At 41.8% G+C, this 20,112-nt stretch overlaps 1 protein-coding gene across 1 annotated transcript in view; it reads right to left on the bottom strand.

Annotated features, from left to right (window-relative positions):
• Positions 1-142: 142 nt before the first annotated feature.
• tmem59l (transmembrane protein 59-like) overlaps positions 143-20,112 on the bottom strand; it is a 24,650-nt gene continuing 4,680 nt past the window's right edge. The window contains exons 4-9 of the mRNA XM_046050392.1: positions 8,602-8,696; positions 8,289-8,441; positions 3,550-3,655; positions 3,333-3,447; positions 2,544-2,661; positions 143-1,955 (exon numbers count right to left, since the gene is read on the bottom strand). Of these exons, the coding sequence (XP_045906348.1) occupies positions 1,797-1,955; positions 2,544-2,661; positions 3,333-3,447; positions 3,550-3,655; positions 8,289-8,441; positions 8,602-8,696 (746 nt within the window). The 3' untranslated portion in view covers positions 143-1,796. The remainder of the gene's footprint in view (positions 1,956-2,543; positions 2,662-3,332; positions 3,448-3,549; positions 3,656-8,288; positions 8,442-8,601; positions 8,697-20,112) is intronic.

Below are 20,112 nucleotides of genomic sequence, written 5' to 3'. Positions count from 1 at the left end.
ACACACACAAACACTTTAGCTACAGGGTATAATGTGAACCATCAATCGGGCAGTATTCTTTTGTATTTATTTTACTTTTAAATTTAATTTAAAAAAAACACTTAAATCTCTAATTTATTCACAATGAAAACACTTTATCTCATCATGTTGTCAGCATAATTTCATTGAAAATAAACAGACAAGTAAAAAGGAAACCATACATCATATTCCCTGTGATATACCTTCGGTTTGAACCAGCAAAATCATTGAATGACTTTTTAATCAAGAGTCCTTCCTGTAAATCATGAGGATATTGTCATTCATCATTACACACTCTATTCGATGTTTACAGTAAATAGTAACACAAAAACTCACAAGTCTACAGCAGAGGCTTGCCATACCGGCATGGCGGGCGGATTAGATAACAAGATATCAAAGCGTCACTTGCATGCATGGTTTATTCTACATAGCCCGGATGAAAAGAGAGCATTACAGGACATCAAAAGTACTGAGAGGAAAACAGAAAATCTTCTCTAAGACTGTGCAACTCTGCTCAATAAAAAAGGTCTATGTTAAAAGCTTTGCATTACACATTGTTACAGAGGTTATCCTTCAGTGTGTGCTCCTAGGACATACAAAATATTCAGCTATTAGAAAGCACATGGCACAAATAACAGCTAAGAACTCTTGAAGTGATATAAGAGCAAAAATATGATAATATCAATAATAATAATAATACAGTAATAGGTGCAATCTTCTCTCTGTGTCTCTCTCCAGTCTGTGTTACAGTGTATTTTACATACAGAGCAATTACATTTGTATGATGAATTAACTGTACGTGGCACTTCAGTAACACTATTTAACAGATAACTTGTGTCAATGACGATGAACAAATAAAGAAGAAAAATAAATAGAGTTTTTATTTTTGCTCCTCAGACAGAGCATCCAGTTTTCAGTCCAGTTCCAGTTCTGAATCTACAGGTTTTTAGTATTTGTTCCCAGTAACTGCATGTGTGCTGTTACTGATGTACACATGCACCCAAACACATACACAGACACGCAAGAGAGGAATAAGGTGAGGTTTTTGAGTAAGTATGCCTTTGTTTCTATGAACTTGGTGAGAATGTGTAGCTCACCGGAGGATTGTTTTAAGGGAAAAAACAGGATTTCTAGGCCCTTATATAATACAATATTTACTAAGCATCTCATAATGCTGATTATGTAAAGTGATCATAAAGTGGGAGCTACAGCATCTGTTTCCTGCAGCGCTCACAAGTATTTAGACCACCTTCCATTCATCTTCTTTTCTCTCTCACACACTTTTTTTTAACCCCTCTTGTTTCACTCTCAGCAACCCATCAATTTATCCAAACCCTCTCTGCGAGAACAAGGCAAAATTAAATCTTAAATTTATCTCAGCGTTTGTCTTCTCTTGTTCACACCAGACATGGGAAATGACGTGAAAGCTCTCAGCTGTAATCCATCCTCCCTGCTTGTCTCCAGCGTAGCTCTGAGACAAGGGCTCTGACTTATCAATAAGCAATGAGCAGGCATGAAGGAAAATCTGAGGATGGACCTGAAGAAATCCGGACTGTACAAGTAAATGAAGTGCCATCAGACCAACAAGACCAAGCTAGATGCTTCAGTATGATAATCTTAAATGAAAGGAGGGTGCCATGCTCTTAAAAATATGTTTTAAAAATTCTGGTGACTGAGTGAGTCCCATCCCGTTGTGTGTTTATTTCACCCCTTCCACCGACGGGCCAAGGATTTCAGACATGGTTACCATGGGATGCAAGGCTCTCCCGATGGTCGCTTTAAACGCAGGTTTTGTTGAGGTCAACTTTCACCGGCAGCGGCCCTGCCTCCTGACTCTCCTCCGATTGTTTCATGGCGACTGCGATCACAGGACTCAGGTGGTACGGGTTGACTTTGTGGGCATTATCGAGAAACTCTTTATCTCCATTGATACTCAGCTGAAAAGCCCGAAAGAAAAAACAGGTGATAACAGTGAGAAAACAGTTGTAATTTAAAAGGCCATTTTTTTCCAACAATGTGTGTCACTCAAAGTTGATTCTGCAGATGGAAAACACCTTCGGACGGCTGTTAAGGGAATCACCTGAAAGGGAAGACCATAACACAGCACCATGCTAGCTGTTGTGGATGGGAAATACTGATAAGAATCAGATATTACAGTAATCTTCACTCTGCCTCCCTGGAATGGCTCCCAGCTTCAGAATAAAACTGGATTTGTTTCTGGATATGTAATAGTGTCTGCTGGAAGAGGAATGTATGTTGAAAGCAACTGGAGTACTATTGGGTGCACCTTCACCAAGTTGAAGTGATGCGAACATCACAAAATATGGGAGCACAGGAGACAGTGGACTTCAGTGGACAGACCTCAGTCTAAGTTGCAATGTTTTACTGCACTGCTTCCCCTACTGCCCCCCTACTTGCACTGCGAAGTATGCTGAGTCACCAAACAGCTGCAGACAGAGAACCTCAGAATTATTACGTCACTGCCTCCCTCACATGTGCACGTGGTTGCATTTCTGTGCGTGTACCTGCGTCTTGATGTGCTGCTCTGGTGCGGTGACGAGGCTGGCACAGCTGAGCCACAACATGACCATGATGGACAGGAAGAGACAGGCCGCTAAAATCCACCGCGGAAGGCCTGAACGTCTGGAGAACGAAAGAGTTACGAAAAGAGGGAGACAAGAGTGAGTTGATGAGAAACAGTAAGGGACCAACAAATAGAACAAGTCCAAATTTTAATACATTTCATAAATTTCACAGAGAAAACTAACGCAATTAAAGTGACATTTTAAGAAGAGTATTTGCATGTATTCCCCATTTAAAGCAAATACCGAACTACTTTCCAAGCACGCAAAGGTTTAAGATATTATTGTGTTCATTTCCTTAGTGTCAGTATGGTAAATTAGTTCCCAGAGATGGGAAACATGGGAGTTAAATAATCCATCTCAGTAGGTGCGCCTCAATCCATCATGTCTACCTTTGTGTTTGTTGATGTTACAATAGCATCACAATGTAATGCAGTTGAATGTGTAGATTGGTTTGAACAGCACACAATCATATTACAAGTCTGACAATAATAAAAGCAGATATGACGTCCGCTCTGATGGATTAGCTGTCTCAGGTACACATTTACGCAAGTTGGTTTTCATGCTGACAATAAACTGCCAGTAAGAAAGGAAATCAGACTAAGAATCTTGCGGTTTGCTTTAGAAAATGATTGTCAGTAATATATAGTTTATAATGTAGTTTTATGGGGAAAACACATTCTCTCATTTAAATCTTTAATTCTCAGCAGGGTTTCTCCAGCACCAGCTCACCTCGACATGCAGCCGAGGAAGTCGTGCTCAGCCGTGGGGTCGTCTGTGTGCTGTACAGGGTGCTTTCCTTTGCCTCCCGCTTTGGATGCTCCCCTCTCGCCATGTCCCCTCACGCCTGCCAAACAAGGGAATACTGCAGCAACATACACATGCTGCCATGCATCGCCTGATAAATGTGTGCAAGTGCAGTATGTGTGTGTTGTGTGTATGTTCTCACCATGGGGTCTCTGGGTGTGAGAGTGGACCTGAGGCCAAGGTTTGTCCGCCACGTTGGATCGAGGGGCCTGCAGCTCGGGCAGAGAGTACTCCATCTCTGGCTGGCTCTGAGGAGGAAAAAACAACAGCAAAGACACTCAGCCACTGTGGCAGCAATTACACCACAGTAATTCACCAGAACTGACAGCAAAGGGTCTGTTTAACACTGTGAGGTCAGACCACAGAGGAGCTCTGGCTAAGAATAGTTAGCTGGGAAGCTACAGAAACAGCACAGGAGATGAATCAAATATGAGGAGAGGCAAGCTGAAGATTTAATTTCCAAATGCAACACAACTCAAGGGTTGAAGAAATAGTTAACAGACATTTAGGAAAATATGTTTATCCACTTTCTTGGTAGGTGGGTCTTGATGCATTTGAACAATGCCAGGCTAGGTATTTCTCCTTATTTACAGTCTTCATGCTAAGCTAGACTGATCACTTTGTGGCTCTGGGTTCATTTTTAGCCTTCATAATCAGCCAACGTCTACAGCCCTGGTGCTGGAATGCTGTTGGACTATTTCAGCCTGTAGCATGACAGATCATGGTGAGTTATATCAAAGAAATGTAAGAAAATTAACTTCTGTTGAAAGTAAACATCAGCTAAAGGGATTTTTGTAGAATCAAAGATACAATGCTCTAGTTTCATAATGTTTTGTTTTTCAATTTGTTACCATTTGAATCTGATCGTCTGTTCAGTGAAAAGAAATGTCTCCTGAATCATAAAATGAACAGTCTCAAACTGTTTTATCTCATTTTGAGCATTCAGTATGTTGTATAACTTTACCAAACTGCCTTGAAACTTGCACGCTCACTATGTCTGGGTGTCTCTCATAGTATCTTTCTCATCTACCCAAACCACTTTAGTTAAACCACTTGAACTGGGACTGAACTGAAAAAAAATGGCTTTTAAAACAACTGCTACACACATACGCACAGCCTGCTGTCAGTATTTGCAGTGTTGTGTGTTTCATTATGTACACAGTGTTCCTGGTTCCCCTGGAGAACTCATTAAAAGCGGATTTTGGTTCCCCACTGCTGACCTTGCCTCCACTACAACAGCAGCTGTAGTCGGTTGTAACAATACTATTGCTGGCTTCAGCAACAAACACACACACACAAACACACACACACACACACACACACACACACACACGCATATTTAGTCAGCATAGACAGTATATCCCACTGCAGTAGCGTCAACCTCCCAGTACTTATCGATTCTCGACTCTAAGTGGATCAGTGAACTTTGAAACCTCTTGCTGGGTCTTACACCAGCAAAATTCATTCTCATTATTTTACTTAGCAAGTGATTGATCTGTTTTCTACTGAATGATTTCCATCACTTGCCCAGAATAACAAAACAACATACTGTAGCTGAATGTGGAGACATGGCTGGTTAGTTTGCTTCCCAAAACACCTACAGTCCTCCAAACCCCTTCTGTTGAAAAAGTTATTTCCCAACCGGGTTCATTACCCCTAGCGAGCAATGTTTTCTGACAGAGTGCATTGAAACCAGATGCAGCGCCAGCATAAAGGTTTGGAGAGACGAGGGTAAATGTGAGGGCGACGATTCTCATTGGCTGCAGACTGAAGAGTCTAACCATCAGAACGAACGGAGGCTGATCTGCAGCTGTCATGCATTATGAGAGAGCGAACGCAAAAGGTGCTCTGGCTTACAGAAAGAGCCTTTATGGATTTTAATCTGGAGGCCTAAAATCTGAACTTTAATTGCAGCACCCCATGTGGTCAATTAATTCAACCATTTCTATTTCCATTAGCGGTGGAATGTCATAAGAAAAAGAACATGTATAGAAATGACCAACAACATGTGAAAAACAAGTCTGGTGACATGGAAGGGAGGCCAGAAAGTATTGAAAGACAGACTAACACGAAAGATATAGAATATTACCAGCATTATACCAAACATTGACCATAATAAATAAACCATGATACCATATAGCAGTGTTTTTACTATAATGAATGTGCTTCACATATGCACACTGTATGTAACACTCATACTAATGTCACTTTCAGTGCAGCGTCACAAGTCAAAGTCACGCTTCCTTCAAAAACTGGTATTTTACTGGTTCTTTCTGTTCTGTTCGGGGTGCTTGTTTCTTCAAAACATCATTCAGGGAGAATGACTAATGCAATTGTCATGTCAATTGTCAATTGTCAGAAATGGGGACCTTTCGCTTTGTATTCAGCCTTACACCAACTTCAGTTTGGTCTGCAGGAAAGCTCGCTAGCAGTATAGCAGCTCAGTTGGAGGAGGCCCTTCTCAACTCACTTTTGTCCCAAATACTTTCACAGTACCATGGGCTGATTTGTCAAAATAACATGGGGGTGGTCAGAAGGGAACGACTGAAGTAAAGGACTGTGCTTTACCAATATTTCCTCATAATTACAAGTGTTTTATTTTTTTCTTCCACTGACAGATCTCAGTTATGACCTCTGCTCTTACAATCTGAACTAACTGCTGCCATTGACTTACTGGTTACTGTTATATATACTTGAGGTCACACAATGAGCACACAGATAGATGTATATAGACAGCTCATCCAGATCATTTATATTGCAGGCCGTGCTGGCTTGTCACCACCCCCCCACCCCCCGCTGTCCCTCAATTTAGCTGGTCTTTTTCTGTTGTTTCCACACTCAGAGAGTCAATCTGTCAAGTTGGTGGCGGTTAGCCAGCTGCCCACAAAACACAGGCCAGATAGTCTTCTCACAGCCCCATGGAGCCTGGCTTCGCCTCGTCGCTTCAGCCTGCATATCAGTGCCATAAAGAGCAAACATCCATCACCATGTCTGAAAGAAACGTAATTTCATGTTGTGTAGTTGCTGCATCTCTATCGTGTTAGAGGTTGTGCCTCGGAGCCCAGACTCTTTTACCAAATAGTGAATTTTCACCATATAAAAGATTCCTCTGTTAAACAGAAGCCCTTCTGTATGGGTTAAGGTGCACAAAAACTGTCATTTCCCATTGAGCCCTTTAATTATGTAGCTAAAAAATGCCATCAAAGCCACATTATCCAAACGGGAAAACCCCTGACAAGGATCCAGGTTTATGACCACTTTTTGACATTTGGAGGATATGGCTGGGTAGTAGACAGACCAAATCTTATTATAGCTTTAATGTATAGGTGGTTCACTGCACTGACTTAAGCAATACATTATGGTTTAACTAAAAAGTGTGCATAAATTTCTAAATTTGCAATTTCAGTAATATTATATGTGAAGAAATGTTTAATCCGTGTCTGCATATGCGTGAAAATAATCATCGGATACATGTACCCGTTTTATTTTTTCAGCTAAAGTAGTTTGTCAGTAGTGAAAATGTGGAAAATTAATCACTGGACAAACTTTTTAACCACACTTCATTCAAATCAGTTGACAGTGTTTGAGTGGACTGACAAACCAACTGGGGCGAAAATATAACCTCCTTGGCGGGAATCATGACATGAACAGTGAGTCTGTCAGCTTTGTTCAGTTCATCTTGTTAAATTCCAGAAATAACATTGGAATATTTATTTGTCACAGCCACAACTTTATTCTTTAGTGCAGTCCACTCGCTTTTAAATCTTGCAGTGTGTTTCCATCCTGAGGCGAGTTCACCACAGCCAGCACTGCCAGTTATCAAATATGCAAGGTGCCGAGGGTAATGACATCATTTAAAAGGACATCTATAAACGATGAAAGTGCTGAAATGTATAAATCCAACCACCTTGTCCCCACCCCACTTTGTGCCCTTGCTCACTCAACCTTCACAGATGCACTGACTCTAAAATGAGTAGTGTGTTGTTTTGGCAGCGACCCAAGCTCTACAACACCGTATAGCAGGGGTTATATTTCCCGGGAAGCAGAGGTTAGCTCAAGTAATAATCTATGTAGGTCCACTGGTTTGCTTTTAACCCCCAATTAAAAACATATGACATGAAAAAGCTTTGTAGGTATTAATTTGATAGTTTTCTACCATCATGACTCAGTGGGCCATAATATAGTGTACGAGAATAGTTCATTAATGGGGACATCAGTGTTCATTTGTCTTTGTCTTTTGCAGCAAAGCACTTACAGAGCTAACTCTGTTGTGAGTGCAAATATTCATATAAAAAGTTTGCAGCTTAAATAAAAAACACCTATTTGCCACAACATATGATTCTTAGACTAATTCTGATTCATGCAACATAGAAGAAGACTGTAGAAAAATACATATATTCACACCGTAACAGTGTAAACTGATGTAGTCTGTGTTTCTCTTAGCATTTGTTCGCTGATAAGATTTGGTATGAAATGTGTCAGATGGAAGATGAAGAGGAAAAATGTATAAGTTGACTTTGCTGCTGTGTGTGCAGAGATTTTCAGGAAGTTTTGTGAATGTGGTCAGTGTAGTTGTTTTTCTTTTTCAGTTCAGCCACAGGAACCATTGCTGTTCACCCCAACTACATAGTTATTTTTCTATAAATTATTACAAACAAACTCCTGCCAGAAAAAAAAAGTTTTAGGAACTGGGTTCATGTCAATCAGGTTATATTTAATGTCAGCATGAACATTTTGCAGAACTATTTACCATTAATCTACATTAAAATACAAACATTAAACCTGGAATACTCAGATCACACATGTGAGGCAAAACAATGATCACTACGGGAGCCCCAAAATGCAAAACATGGCCATCTTGGACAATCAGTTAGGCCTTACCTGAAAAACCACAACCTTGCCATCATCAGCCTGCAGGTAGAAGGTCCAGGTGGAGGAGATGAAGCTCTGGGCAGAACTGACAATGTCGTTGCACCAACTGGACACAGCCTCCATCACAGAGGGGGGCTTAGGGCGGAGAGTCATGGCCTTGAGCTGTGGAGGAAAGAGCAGGACACTGACTGTGTATACATGTGCTTCAGTACACGTACACACTTGTATTCTCAGTAGTGATATTAATATTCAGACATCTGCAATTATGGCTGCATTTGCAGTATTTATTTGTGCAGCCATTGACTGCAGTGGCCTTTCTCACCTTCCTTCTCTTGATCTCAGGTTCAGAGGGTTGGCTGGCACAGCCGGTGCTGCAGGCCTCCTGCTCAAGCAGCTTGATATATGCCTCCTGGCAGGCTGGAGAGGGAAGGAGAGAGAGAGAGAGAGAGAGAGAGAGAGAGAGAGAGAGAGAGAGAGAGAGAGAGAGAGAGAGAGAGAGAGAGAGAGAGAGAGAGATGTGAGTGACACATAAGGACTTCCTGGTTGAATGCTGAGCTTATACCTGGGTTTATGCCTGAAGCAAGAGGTTAACAGCAGTCCCACCATAGATATGATACCTACATTGTTTGGATTTATAGTTCAGAGTGAGATTTAGCTTGATGATAAGTTTTTGATAATTGGCTCCTGGTCTGTGTGAGCAACATTTCTAAACATCTTGTGTGATCACATAGAGCTATATTCTTTTGTCCAGGGAGCACAGTGATATGAATTGACCTTCTTTTCACTGGGTCACCATGTAAGGGTCCATTATAGGGCATCAAGATATTATAACATCAAGATGGGCACTGGGTAGACTGTGGTAACAGAATCTGCTGCTCAGGATACGTGAAGCCTTCAGGTCAAAACACTGACCTTTTCTTGTAATTTAGTAGGAATCAAGTGGTCTGCATTTGGTACCTGGAACCCAGTTTTAAGATGACCTTCCAGGTGGCTCTTTAAATATGGCCACGTTTATGCTTGCACACACGGCCCCTGATGCTCAAATGACGCTCAGATTGACCTGTATTGTGAGCCTTTAGGTTTTGTTGCTTTGATTTATTGCATAAATTTTTATTATATTATTTGTGTGACTTTCAGTAGAGGGTGACATGAGAGTGGATTTTCACTCCTGTGTCATCCCAACACCACAAAAATACCCTATCCCGGAAGAATGATTACTGTGATCCCGTGACCCACAGGATTCCAGAAAAAATGCAACAGTTATTTTATTTCAGCTCCTCAGAGAGTCCTTTGCCATGAAGTACCATGTTGAACTTCCAATGACCAGTACGAGGGAGTGTGAGAGCGATAACACCAAATTTAACACACCTGCTCCCCATTCACACCTGAGACCTTGTAACACTAACGAGTCACATGACACCGGGCAGGGAAAATAGCTAATTGGGCCCAGTTTAGACATTTTCACTTGTACTCACTTTTGTTGCCAGTGGTTTAGACATTAATGGCTGTGTGATGGGTTATTTTGAGGGGACAGCAAATTTACACTGTCCAAGCTGTACACTCACTACTTTTCATCAGTGTTGTCACATTAAAAGATATAATGAAATATTTACAAAATTGTAAGGGGTGTACTCACTTTTGTGAGATACTGTATTACTCAACTGCTTCAATCATAGAGGAAATGCTCTGACATCACATGGCTGTCTCATTAGGATTTTAGTTTTATCATAGTAGCAAAAACAACAATTAGACCACACAAACATCTTGTACAGCTCCAGGTAAGAAATGTGCACACATTGAAGCTGCTGCTTCTCATCTGCTATTGTTCAACCACCGCACATATTACAACTGGAGCATGGTACGAAAAAGAAATCAAATATACAGAGACACTGTACACACGCAGTCATATTAGAAATATCACAAAAAAGTCATTCAGACAACATGTGAATGACAGCATGAGTGTATACACTGGACTAAACTGTCTCATGAGTCAGTTCAGCAGAAACATGCAACACCTGACATTAAAAGCAAACAACTTTGTGTTGTTCAATAGAAACTTTTTGGGCAATCAACTTTCATTAAATAAGTTCATTATTACATTTCCTTATTAAACCCTCATTAAACCCATACATCCTCCAGGTGGATGAATTCTATGAGCACTGACCAGTGTATGAGGAGAACAAGGAAGAATTTAGTTTCTAAAATATGATGTCAGCCATTCGAAAAGTGTATTCGTACAAAAATGACTGAAAGCACAACCTCAAAACCACTTCCTGGACTTTTTGAAAGATGTTAGTAACTCACAACCTTGATTAACAAAATAATAGATTCATTAACTGGGCCTGTAAATTTTAAGATACTGACCAATAAACTTTTAAACTAGCTACTTCCCCTAAAATGAATATAAAGGTAAATTCTGGTTTTATACAACTTGGCTCTGAAGGAAATATGGCAAGAGAGCTGCTGTGGTTGTTGACAAGGTTCTGTGGTTTGTACCTTCACTGTAATCCACAAGGACATCCCAATTTGATCTGCGTTTTATTGGGGTTATCTACTAAATGAGAAACCTCTCAGCAACACTTAGGTGTCCTCACACAGGTTTCATGTCCTGCTGATGATGGTGGACTGGTTACTTCACATACAGATCAGAATCACGCTAGTGGCGTGACAGGGAATGATGAGGAAAACTACAGTACATAGCGACCCAGGTTCAAGGACATGAAATACCACATGATAGGCTATAAAGTTATATAATTGTTACTCAGCTTTTTTATTTAATCATAGTGTTTCCTTGAAGCCCAATAATAAATGTTCTGTGTCCCAGTACTTGTGCGAGGGTGTTTTTAACCTGTCTGATTGTCTGACTGCCTGTGTTTCTTGCACTGACAAATATCACAGTGGCCATGCCCCCCCCCCTCAGTTTGGCCTTATGCCCTTAAAAAGATGATGTGCCCTGCAGCCACAGTGGCCTTGATGACTATGCTGTTTTCTCCAGCCTGGTATCATCAAAAGTCATTTGGCGTGGTATTCCAATGCATTTTTTATTTTTCACGTGTCATTTCACGCCGTTTAGACTGCAATGACTTTTATTGTGCAGAAACAGCATGCCATTTTACGCCTACTGTCACAGGTAAAATCAGCGTGTGTGGGATACAAATAGCCATGAAAGTACGACACTAAGGTGGGGGAGGGGTGGTCGGGTTGATATTGAGTTGGTCCCGGCATTCAGTTCTTGAATGAAACATTATGTTTGGTTTTTATTTAATCCGTAAGTTACCATTCTACATCGTCACTAACGTTAGCTACATAGCGTTAGCGTTAGTTATAAGGTTACGTTACGTTACATTACGTAAGTTACCATGCTACATCGTTGCTAACGTTAGCTGCATAGCGTTAACAACGTTAAAATTTAAGTTGCTTGCTAGCTAACAATGCTAGCATTGACATCCCCCCGATGTACTTGACTGCTAACCTTAACCATCATTAATTAAATATGCATACACAACTTTCAGCACCAGCCAATGACCGATGGCCTGTTCACTCTACACAACTTGCTGTCTTGTGACAGGAGTCTTGAAGTCGCTGTGGTGTTCACACTACGTGACTAATTGGTGACTGGGGGTCACACACAACGCGAGCTGACAAGGACCCGACGTCTGGTCTCCAAACCACGTTTGGGCAAGAAAACACACATGAAATGTGAAACGGGAAATGACGCGACACCACACATGAAACAGCTGTTGTTTGTCATTATAAGGTAGCAATTATAAAGACAAAGAATGTGGGTGAAAGAATGCATTAGCATGCGCAGGTAGCAGGGATGGTCTGAGCTACAGAGAGCTGGAGGGGAGGAAAAAGTGTCTTGCAGTAAAAAAGTAGCTGCCTGCTCTCATTGGCTGGATGTGGATTTGAGTCGGCCGACTCCTCCATATTTGGCATGCTAGATCGGCGATGTGTCCGAAATGTGTCGGGGAGCCGTTTTAATGCGTCGTTGAGTAGTTCACACATAACGACTGGTGACCGCCGATCGACCGCTGATTTACCCCTGATCACAGCCTTACGGTCACTGAGCGACAAATCGGGCTAAAAATTATGTAGTGTGAACTAGGCTTTAACCCTACAGCTGCGCAGCTAGGGTCAACCTCCTTTGTGTTGCTTAAGTCTATATGGACTGAACAACGTGAAATGACAAACGAAAACTTTAAAATGCGTTGACATGGCACGCTGAAATGTCCTTGTGGTGGCATGCTATTTATATGCCATTCCATGATATCACATTGGCTCTCTCCTCTGCCTGTTTTTAAATGCCAGTGTCGTTTGTTGAGATTCTGAATTCTTACTGGGCAACATCAAGTGAAACACTGCGCACATAACCAGTGGGCTGTCAACTTAGAGCCTGGTATGAACTGCTGGAAAACCAGACTATTTATGACGATAGTTTAAGTTTAAGCTGCCCGAGCAAGAGCGAGAAAGACGCGTCGATAATGTAAGTAATGTCTTGGTTTGGCTGCGCTGGCTGGCTATTTAGCTATATGAGGTGCCTTTTACATGTTCAACTCAAATGCAATGTACAGTGTGGACAGAAATATTGACGGGATATAAAAACTGTCTTTGATCATGAAGCCTAATGTTGCTCTGCATCTCTGTGGTTTATCAGTCGAGTCTATGAAATCAGCAGACTGGAGTCTCTGCTAACAGGGACAGACAGACAGACGCTCGTCTCCTCTATGAAATGTCTGGATCCTGGTCCTGGGTCAGGTCTCTCTGTCGTCCAGGCGCTGTCTCTCCCTCCTCTTCTCCTGCAGTCCTCATGCATTAGTTCCTGTTGTTGACTGTGTAGCTGCTGTGGCTACTTTGACATACATGTATTTGACATTTGGTGTTTAAATTTGCTGTGTGCCGAGGTATGAAACGTTCTCAACATTTATTGGTGTTAATAACTATCGTATAAGTTATCCTGGCCATTCAAATTAATACAATAACATGAATGTCACACACTTTTAGTGTGATGTCATTATATAGACTGACCTGTCAGAGAACCCAAGTGAGCGTCCATGATGAATGGTTGTGATTACTGACTGGCATTAACACATTAGAAAACTAATGCACTGGCATTTGGACGTTGTGCCCCCAAACTACTGACAACACCAAAGGTCGAGTGGCCGAGCCCCTAAAATGATGAAATTCCAGGACGCCTGTTTGGCTTTCTTATGGTGATGTGGCCAGATCAAGAACAATGACTTTGGTGAATACAGTGTTATTAGTACAGATATAAAGAAATAAGACTCAAATTGTAATAAACCAGAATGATCCTGATTTTGCCATAGTATCCAATATTGCCTTGAATGTGGCAATTCAGAGAGCTGGGAGAAAGTGTTTGGATTTGGGTTGTTATCCTGTTTTGAAACAAAACAGAAAGTGCATCTTTCAAAAATGACTTTGAAATGACAATAACTCTCAAAAAACTGGACCTAACAAATGTACAATGTACACTAACTAACTAACCAGGCCTACTTGCCTTGGAACTGCACCAGTTTCCTCCTCAATAATTTGGCATTTTAAACAATGAACTGAGTCTTTACATACAGTACAACCATAGTTTAAGAGATGATGGGTTTTATAATCTATGCAGTCACATAAAATTTGATTTGCTTAGCATACAGAATTATTGAGTGACCCCTCAAATATATACTCTGTATAGAAAGTACATATATTTACATACAACTCTAATCTAATGAGTCAAAGTATCACATCTACCTATAAATACTGCACCATTCAGTCAGAGAAGGTTAAACTGCATCAGTAGGTAACTGAGGATGAATTTACAGTAGAAGATTTTATAGTGTAACCACTGGCCAGGTCTTGCTCTTGTGAGTCATTTGTGTTTGACCAGCAAAATAAAAAATATAAAACTTTAAATTCATTACATACTTTAAATTTATACAGGATAATCACAGTCCATAGGCATGGTCACATATTTCTGTAACTGCTGTCATTTCCATTCTGATCTCGGTGGCTGATCAGCCATTTCAATCCATCTCTGTACAAAGTGTGAGACAATACAATCCACAGGTATTATTCCTAAAGTCTGTATTTGGCTATAACTTTGAAAACCACTTGTCCTGCCTCACTTGAGTCAGAGCAGTGGAGTGGAAGGGGTGGGAATGAGTGTGCTTCATGCAGGACAAAGGCTCTTAGACCAGCAGGTCTGTCTTGGCATGGCTGTTGGCTGTCCATTTGGGCAGGGTTTAACAGCGTGACAGCCCTCCATCTTTCCTAGACAGTACTCTCCATTACCCAGTCTGCACTGTCTATTGTCCCCTTGCTCCCTCCTGTATCCCCCTCCTCCTCACACTGCAGCAGCATGCCATTTACAGACATGCTCCTCTTAGTCCAGATACTAGTAATCCTGCGTGGTTTGTTGCACAGCTGAGCGGCCCCAGTGCCTGTTACATCTCCCATGTCAAAGGACTGGCTCCTTTTCGGCTTGGAGTCCAGAGGTAGCATGAGGAGCCGGCTGAGGCTGGAGTCCAGCGTCCGGCCTAGCAGTGGCTCCCTGTCTGTGTGGAGTTTTGCTGTCACCATCCCAGTGCTACTGGAAGCTCCCGGGTCGCGGCCCTGGGTCCCCCGCAGATCCAGCGAGGTGAAAGCCCCGAGGAGGTGGTCCAGGTTGGACCGGGGCTTGGATGGAGCTGAACTCCAAATGTTGGCAAGTGTGCTGTTGGGGCTGTAAGAGTCCCCGGCCATGGAGCCTGAAGAAGAGGAAGAAGAGGTAAGACTGCTCTGGAGGGAGCCACACTTGAACTCCACCACCTCATCCTGCAGAGTCACTTTGGCTTTGACGTTTGGCTCAGGCTGAGGCTGGGACTGGAGCATAAGAAGTCCATTTTGCCCGAGTCGACCCCCGTTGGTCTGACAGTGTGTATCACTGACACTGGTCAGCTTCCCAACCGGGGGTTCAGTATCTGCAGCTTTGTAGCGTAGCATGAGGATGACAATAAACACGAGCAGAGTGGCCACAATGATGCCCCCCACCACGAGGATCATGGTGCCTCCCAGAAGCTGGCTGGGCAGAGACTGGCACTGAGGGTAGTCATCCAGCGTGAAGAAATGGGTGCAGCCCACAACGTTGGTGGCTGTGAGCGTGGTGGCCGTGTCATCCCAGGCGGCCAGCACACACAGATCATAGCGGGTCCCCGACACCAGATTTGTCACCAAGAAAGCTTTGCTGGAGGCCGGGATCATCCTTAACAAAGACAAAGAAAAACAATTAAGAGCTGCAGGTTAATTACTGCATTAAGATAAAGAGATTGTAGTAGTAGTATCTCACTCACAGAGACAGCTGTGAAAACCTTGAGGAGTGATATAGTAAATACTATAAATGATTGAGCCATCAGCATCTGAGGATACACATGTAATTTCAGCACATGGAGATTTAAGAAACCGCAGGAGTAGGTAATGCAAGCTCTATTCACCATTCAATATTTCATTAAAACACCAAGAGCAAGGAATTCCATTTCCATTCCCTTGAGTTTCCCTCCACTGCGGTTGCAGCTTTAACAGACAGCCAACAGTAATTGGCTTTATCTCTCAGAGCCATCTGTCTTGCTGCAGTGAACAGAGGGTCCATTTCATATTGGAGCTCTGGAGCAATGATAAATAAATAAGTAAAAAAACCCAGGAAAGGCAAGAAAGGCTGAAGAGTGAGCACATTTTTTATGGGGGCCAATCCAAGATAAATTTGGACCTGTGGGAACTGTCAGGAGTCCTTGTGGTAGGAACAACAACACAAGGGAGTGTGTCAGGCGTTGGGGTATTAAGCTCTGGAGAGCTTAGGTACAGGTATGAGTGTGTGTGTGTGCTGAGGAAGAAATGTTCTTTCCTGCTTTAACAACTACCATCATAATGTTGAGGTGTGTACTGCTGCAGTTACACTCTTGCCTGCTGTTGATATAGTATTACTCATTCATTTCCAGACCCACAGATCCACCTGCAGGGATTCACATCAGTCATGAACCTGATTGTCTATCCTTTAGATAGACCCCAGGTAGAAATGCACAATAGAGCTGAAAGTAACATGTATGTTATCTCAGAGTATTAAGATGATTATGATGGGCAAGATACTGAACCCCGAATTGCCCCTGGCGGCTGTTTGTATGAATGTGTGTGAATGTTAGTTTCTGTTTGAACACTTAGGCTCAGTATATGAATGTGAGTGAATGGTGAATGCAGATGTAGTGTAAAAGCGCTGTGAGTGGTCGAAAAGACTAGAAAGGCGCTATACAAATATGGAGCATTTACATTTACATAAGTACCCATGTAATAATATAGCAATGACTGCTGAGTAGTAGTTGCGTAATCCTAGCCAAAGTAACGGTGATGAGAAACTGATGTGGAAGACACAGACAAACGATGTCATCCTGCAGATTGGGTTATCAGATTATGCTGCATTCGAGGCAAATTGTAACTCAGAAACCAACTTTTGAACCTGGAAAAAAATTATGAACCCCAACTTCATGAGAAGCAGCTTTTATTACAGGTACACAAGGGCAAATGCTCTGTATAGCGCCTTGTAAATGCTCAGACCGTTCTCATCTCAGGGCGTCCAATACCAATGCTTTCAGAAAGAGTGACAAAACGTAGTTATTTGACGCTAAAGGAACCCTTCAGTACCTAGCGACAGCTAGATTGTTAACTACGTTCGTGTTAAAGGTGTTGAAGCCCCCTACCCTTACCATACCCATCAGAAATGTTAGTAACTAAACCCAAGTCACTGACTTTATGCATGTCGACCAGCTAACCCTCCAGCAGGTAGTCAGTCAGTTATGATGCATTTAAGATGAGATGCTCTGTATAGCTTCTTGTAAATGCTCTGTATAGCACCTTTTTACACTTCATCACATTTACCCATTCACACACAGATGGAGCTCAATGTCCTGCCCAAGGACACTTTGACATACCACCTGGAGGAGCTGGGCATTGAACCCACAATCTTCCAATTAGCGGGCAACCCGCGCTACCTCCTGAGCCACAGCCGACCAATTGTGTGCAACTTGTCAGTTTGGTCACAGTCAGCCATGTTTTTTGTTTACTTTCGTCGTCATGAACCATCATGCACCTGGAACTGGGAAATTCGAGTTCCAAGCAGTCTTGAACGCAGCATTAGAAAACACTAATATGGGTAATTTTAAGGCAACGAGAACAAGCATATTTCGTCATGAGATTTGGAATACCTTTTGAGTTAACGTGCAGCATGCAGAAATGTGTCACATGACATCCTCTGACACAAGTATGAGACCCCACATTTGTTTGCACATTGTGACCGGCCAATGTATCTGACATTCTTCTCAAAAGGGACCTTTATCTGACATGCAACAAAGATCATAGACGTGTCCAGAACCAAAAGCATCAAAACCTCAGTGTTTGCCTTATCCCAATTAGTCACCACAGCTCAAACAAAAGAAGCTGTTTTCCAATAAAAAGTTCTACTTCTCCCACAACTTGTGCTACAGTTCATTACACCATTATAATTGGGATTGGGAGCGAAATTCTTTAGCCTAGTTATGCCTTTGCTGTGCGCTGTTCACTCCTCTGTCTGGGTCTAATTGATTTCAGGTTGTCTGCATAGACTGGTTAATTCATTTTAATTCATAGGAATAAAGCCCAAGTCCAGAGAAACCTATGCCCATGCTTATCGGGGGAGATAAAAGTTTTTTCCCGCCCCTTCAGGCGGCAATTTGTCGAATGGCCTGCTCAACTCCCGATGATGGCGTGAGGCCATTGCATTAATCAGAGTGAAAGCGGGGAAATGAGAGAAAAGAAGTGTGGGAGAGGGTACGGAGGAGGAGATAGGCTCTTGGCTTAGGCTTCTTTAAGCTTTGCTAGAGATTTGTCAGTTTCAGTTTTAATATTCTGCGTATTTTCTCAGTTCAAAGAAAGAGCTGACAAAACAAATAAATCATTACTCCGGGCTGCATCTTTCCTGTCCACAAACATTAAACTATTTCATGGCTCTCGATTTGTTTTTTGGCTGCAAAGAATCACTGAAACCTCATTCAGTATCTGTATAGATTTCTCATGGCTTTTTCCTCTGGACAAATACAGACAAGGTCATGCCAAATGGTCTCCTGCCCCATCGATTCAGCCTAAACATTGGGGTGCTGCTGGGAAATTTGATTATGCTTACATAACAAAAATCCCTAATGGCCTCTCACTGAGTGCTCCTCACTCTCAGACTCTGCAGCTGTATTGTAGAGGATTAAATGGGCTGTGACATGTGTCTGTGTCTTTGTCTGTACCCTTGAATATCTCCTGGGTGTAATAAAACATCCCCTCCATCTAACTGTAATGGATGAATGCATTAGGAAGACAGAGGTGTGCTGAAAATGGTGCCACCTTAGGCCTGTGGCTTGTGTTCCAGTGTTTGTTTGAAACTCAGCATAGTTCATGTAAACCTGCAGCCAACACTGAAGAGAGCCATCAGTAAGCTCTCATGAAAGAGAATCGTGGCATAGATATGAGTACAGAGTATCTAACATGGAGGGAAAAGTCCTGAATTCAATATTTTGCATAAGTATAATAAACAGAATGCACTTAAGTAAAAATACTAGTTTTGCAGATTATATTATTATAGTAACAAATTATTATTACTAATGCATTCATATGGAGCAGCATTTTAATGATTGAGCTACTTAAAACTACTTTGTATACATTTAGGTAGTTTAATCTATAAAATGATAAACTAACAATATGTTTTGTGTAGAGAATCTTAATCGTCAATGTGACTAGAAACTATAGCTTTCAGATAAATGTACTGGACTAAAAAGTACAATATATCACATTAAAATGTATGGTAGAAGCAGCAAAACATGGAAATATCTCAAAATATGGAGCTATCTCAAATTTGTATTTAAGTACAGTACTTAAAGTAAACGTATTCAGTTGCCTCCAACTACTGGTAGAACCTCAAATCCCCTTTGTAAAGGCAGATGTGTTTACTGCGCAGTCCTTTCTTTTACAGGACAGCACAAACTATGTGAAGGTGCTGACTGAGAATGTGAAGATTTGATGATGTCGTTGAACTCTTTGATGGTGTGAAGAGTTCATTCTTGATCTACTTATGCTCCTCTGACCCGACGCTGGCAAACCAAAATGACACCTTCTCATTTGCAGCCTAAAAAATTTACATGTTTCCTTGACATCTAACACATAAAATGTGTCTCAAACTTTCTGTAATGCAGTGAGGTGACTGTCTGAAAGGGGCTTGAGAAAGGCACCTCCTTCCTTTTGCTTTTTGAATTAACCTTACTTTTCTTTGCACATTCTCATATATAACCATACACTGGAGATATATACTATATATAACATATATATAATATATACAATATAACATATTCACTGTACACTCACCTAAAGGATTATTAGGAACACCATACTAATACTGTGTTTGACCCCCTTTCGCCTTCAGAACTGCCTTAATTCTACGTGGCATTGATTCAACAAGGTGCTGAAAGCATTCTTTAGAAATGTTGGCCCATATTGATAGGATAGCATCTTGCAGTTGATGGAGATTTGTGGGATGCACATCCAGGGCACGAAGCTCCCGTTCCACCACATCCCAAAGATGCTCTATTGGGTTGAGATCTGGTGACTGTGGGGGCCATTTTAGTTCAGTGAACTCATTGTCATGTTCAAGAAACCAATTTGAAATGATTGGAGCTTTGTGACATGGTGCATTATCCTGCTGGAAGTAGCCATCAGAGGATGGGTACATGGTGGCCATAAAGGGATGGACATGGTCAGAAACAATGCTCAGGTAGGCCGTGGCATTTAA

This window comes from Micropterus dolomieu, linkage group LG05 (assembly GCF_021292245.1).
Source record: "Micropterus dolomieu isolate WLL.071019.BEF.003 ecotype Adirondacks linkage group LG05, ASM2129224v1, whole genome shotgun sequence".
Taxonomy (NCBI): Eukaryota; Metazoa; Chordata; class Actinopteri; order Centrarchiformes; family Centrarchidae; genus Micropterus; species Micropterus dolomieu.
Note: the sequence above shows the minus strand (reverse complement) of the source record. Positions and strands in the feature narration are given on the sequence as shown.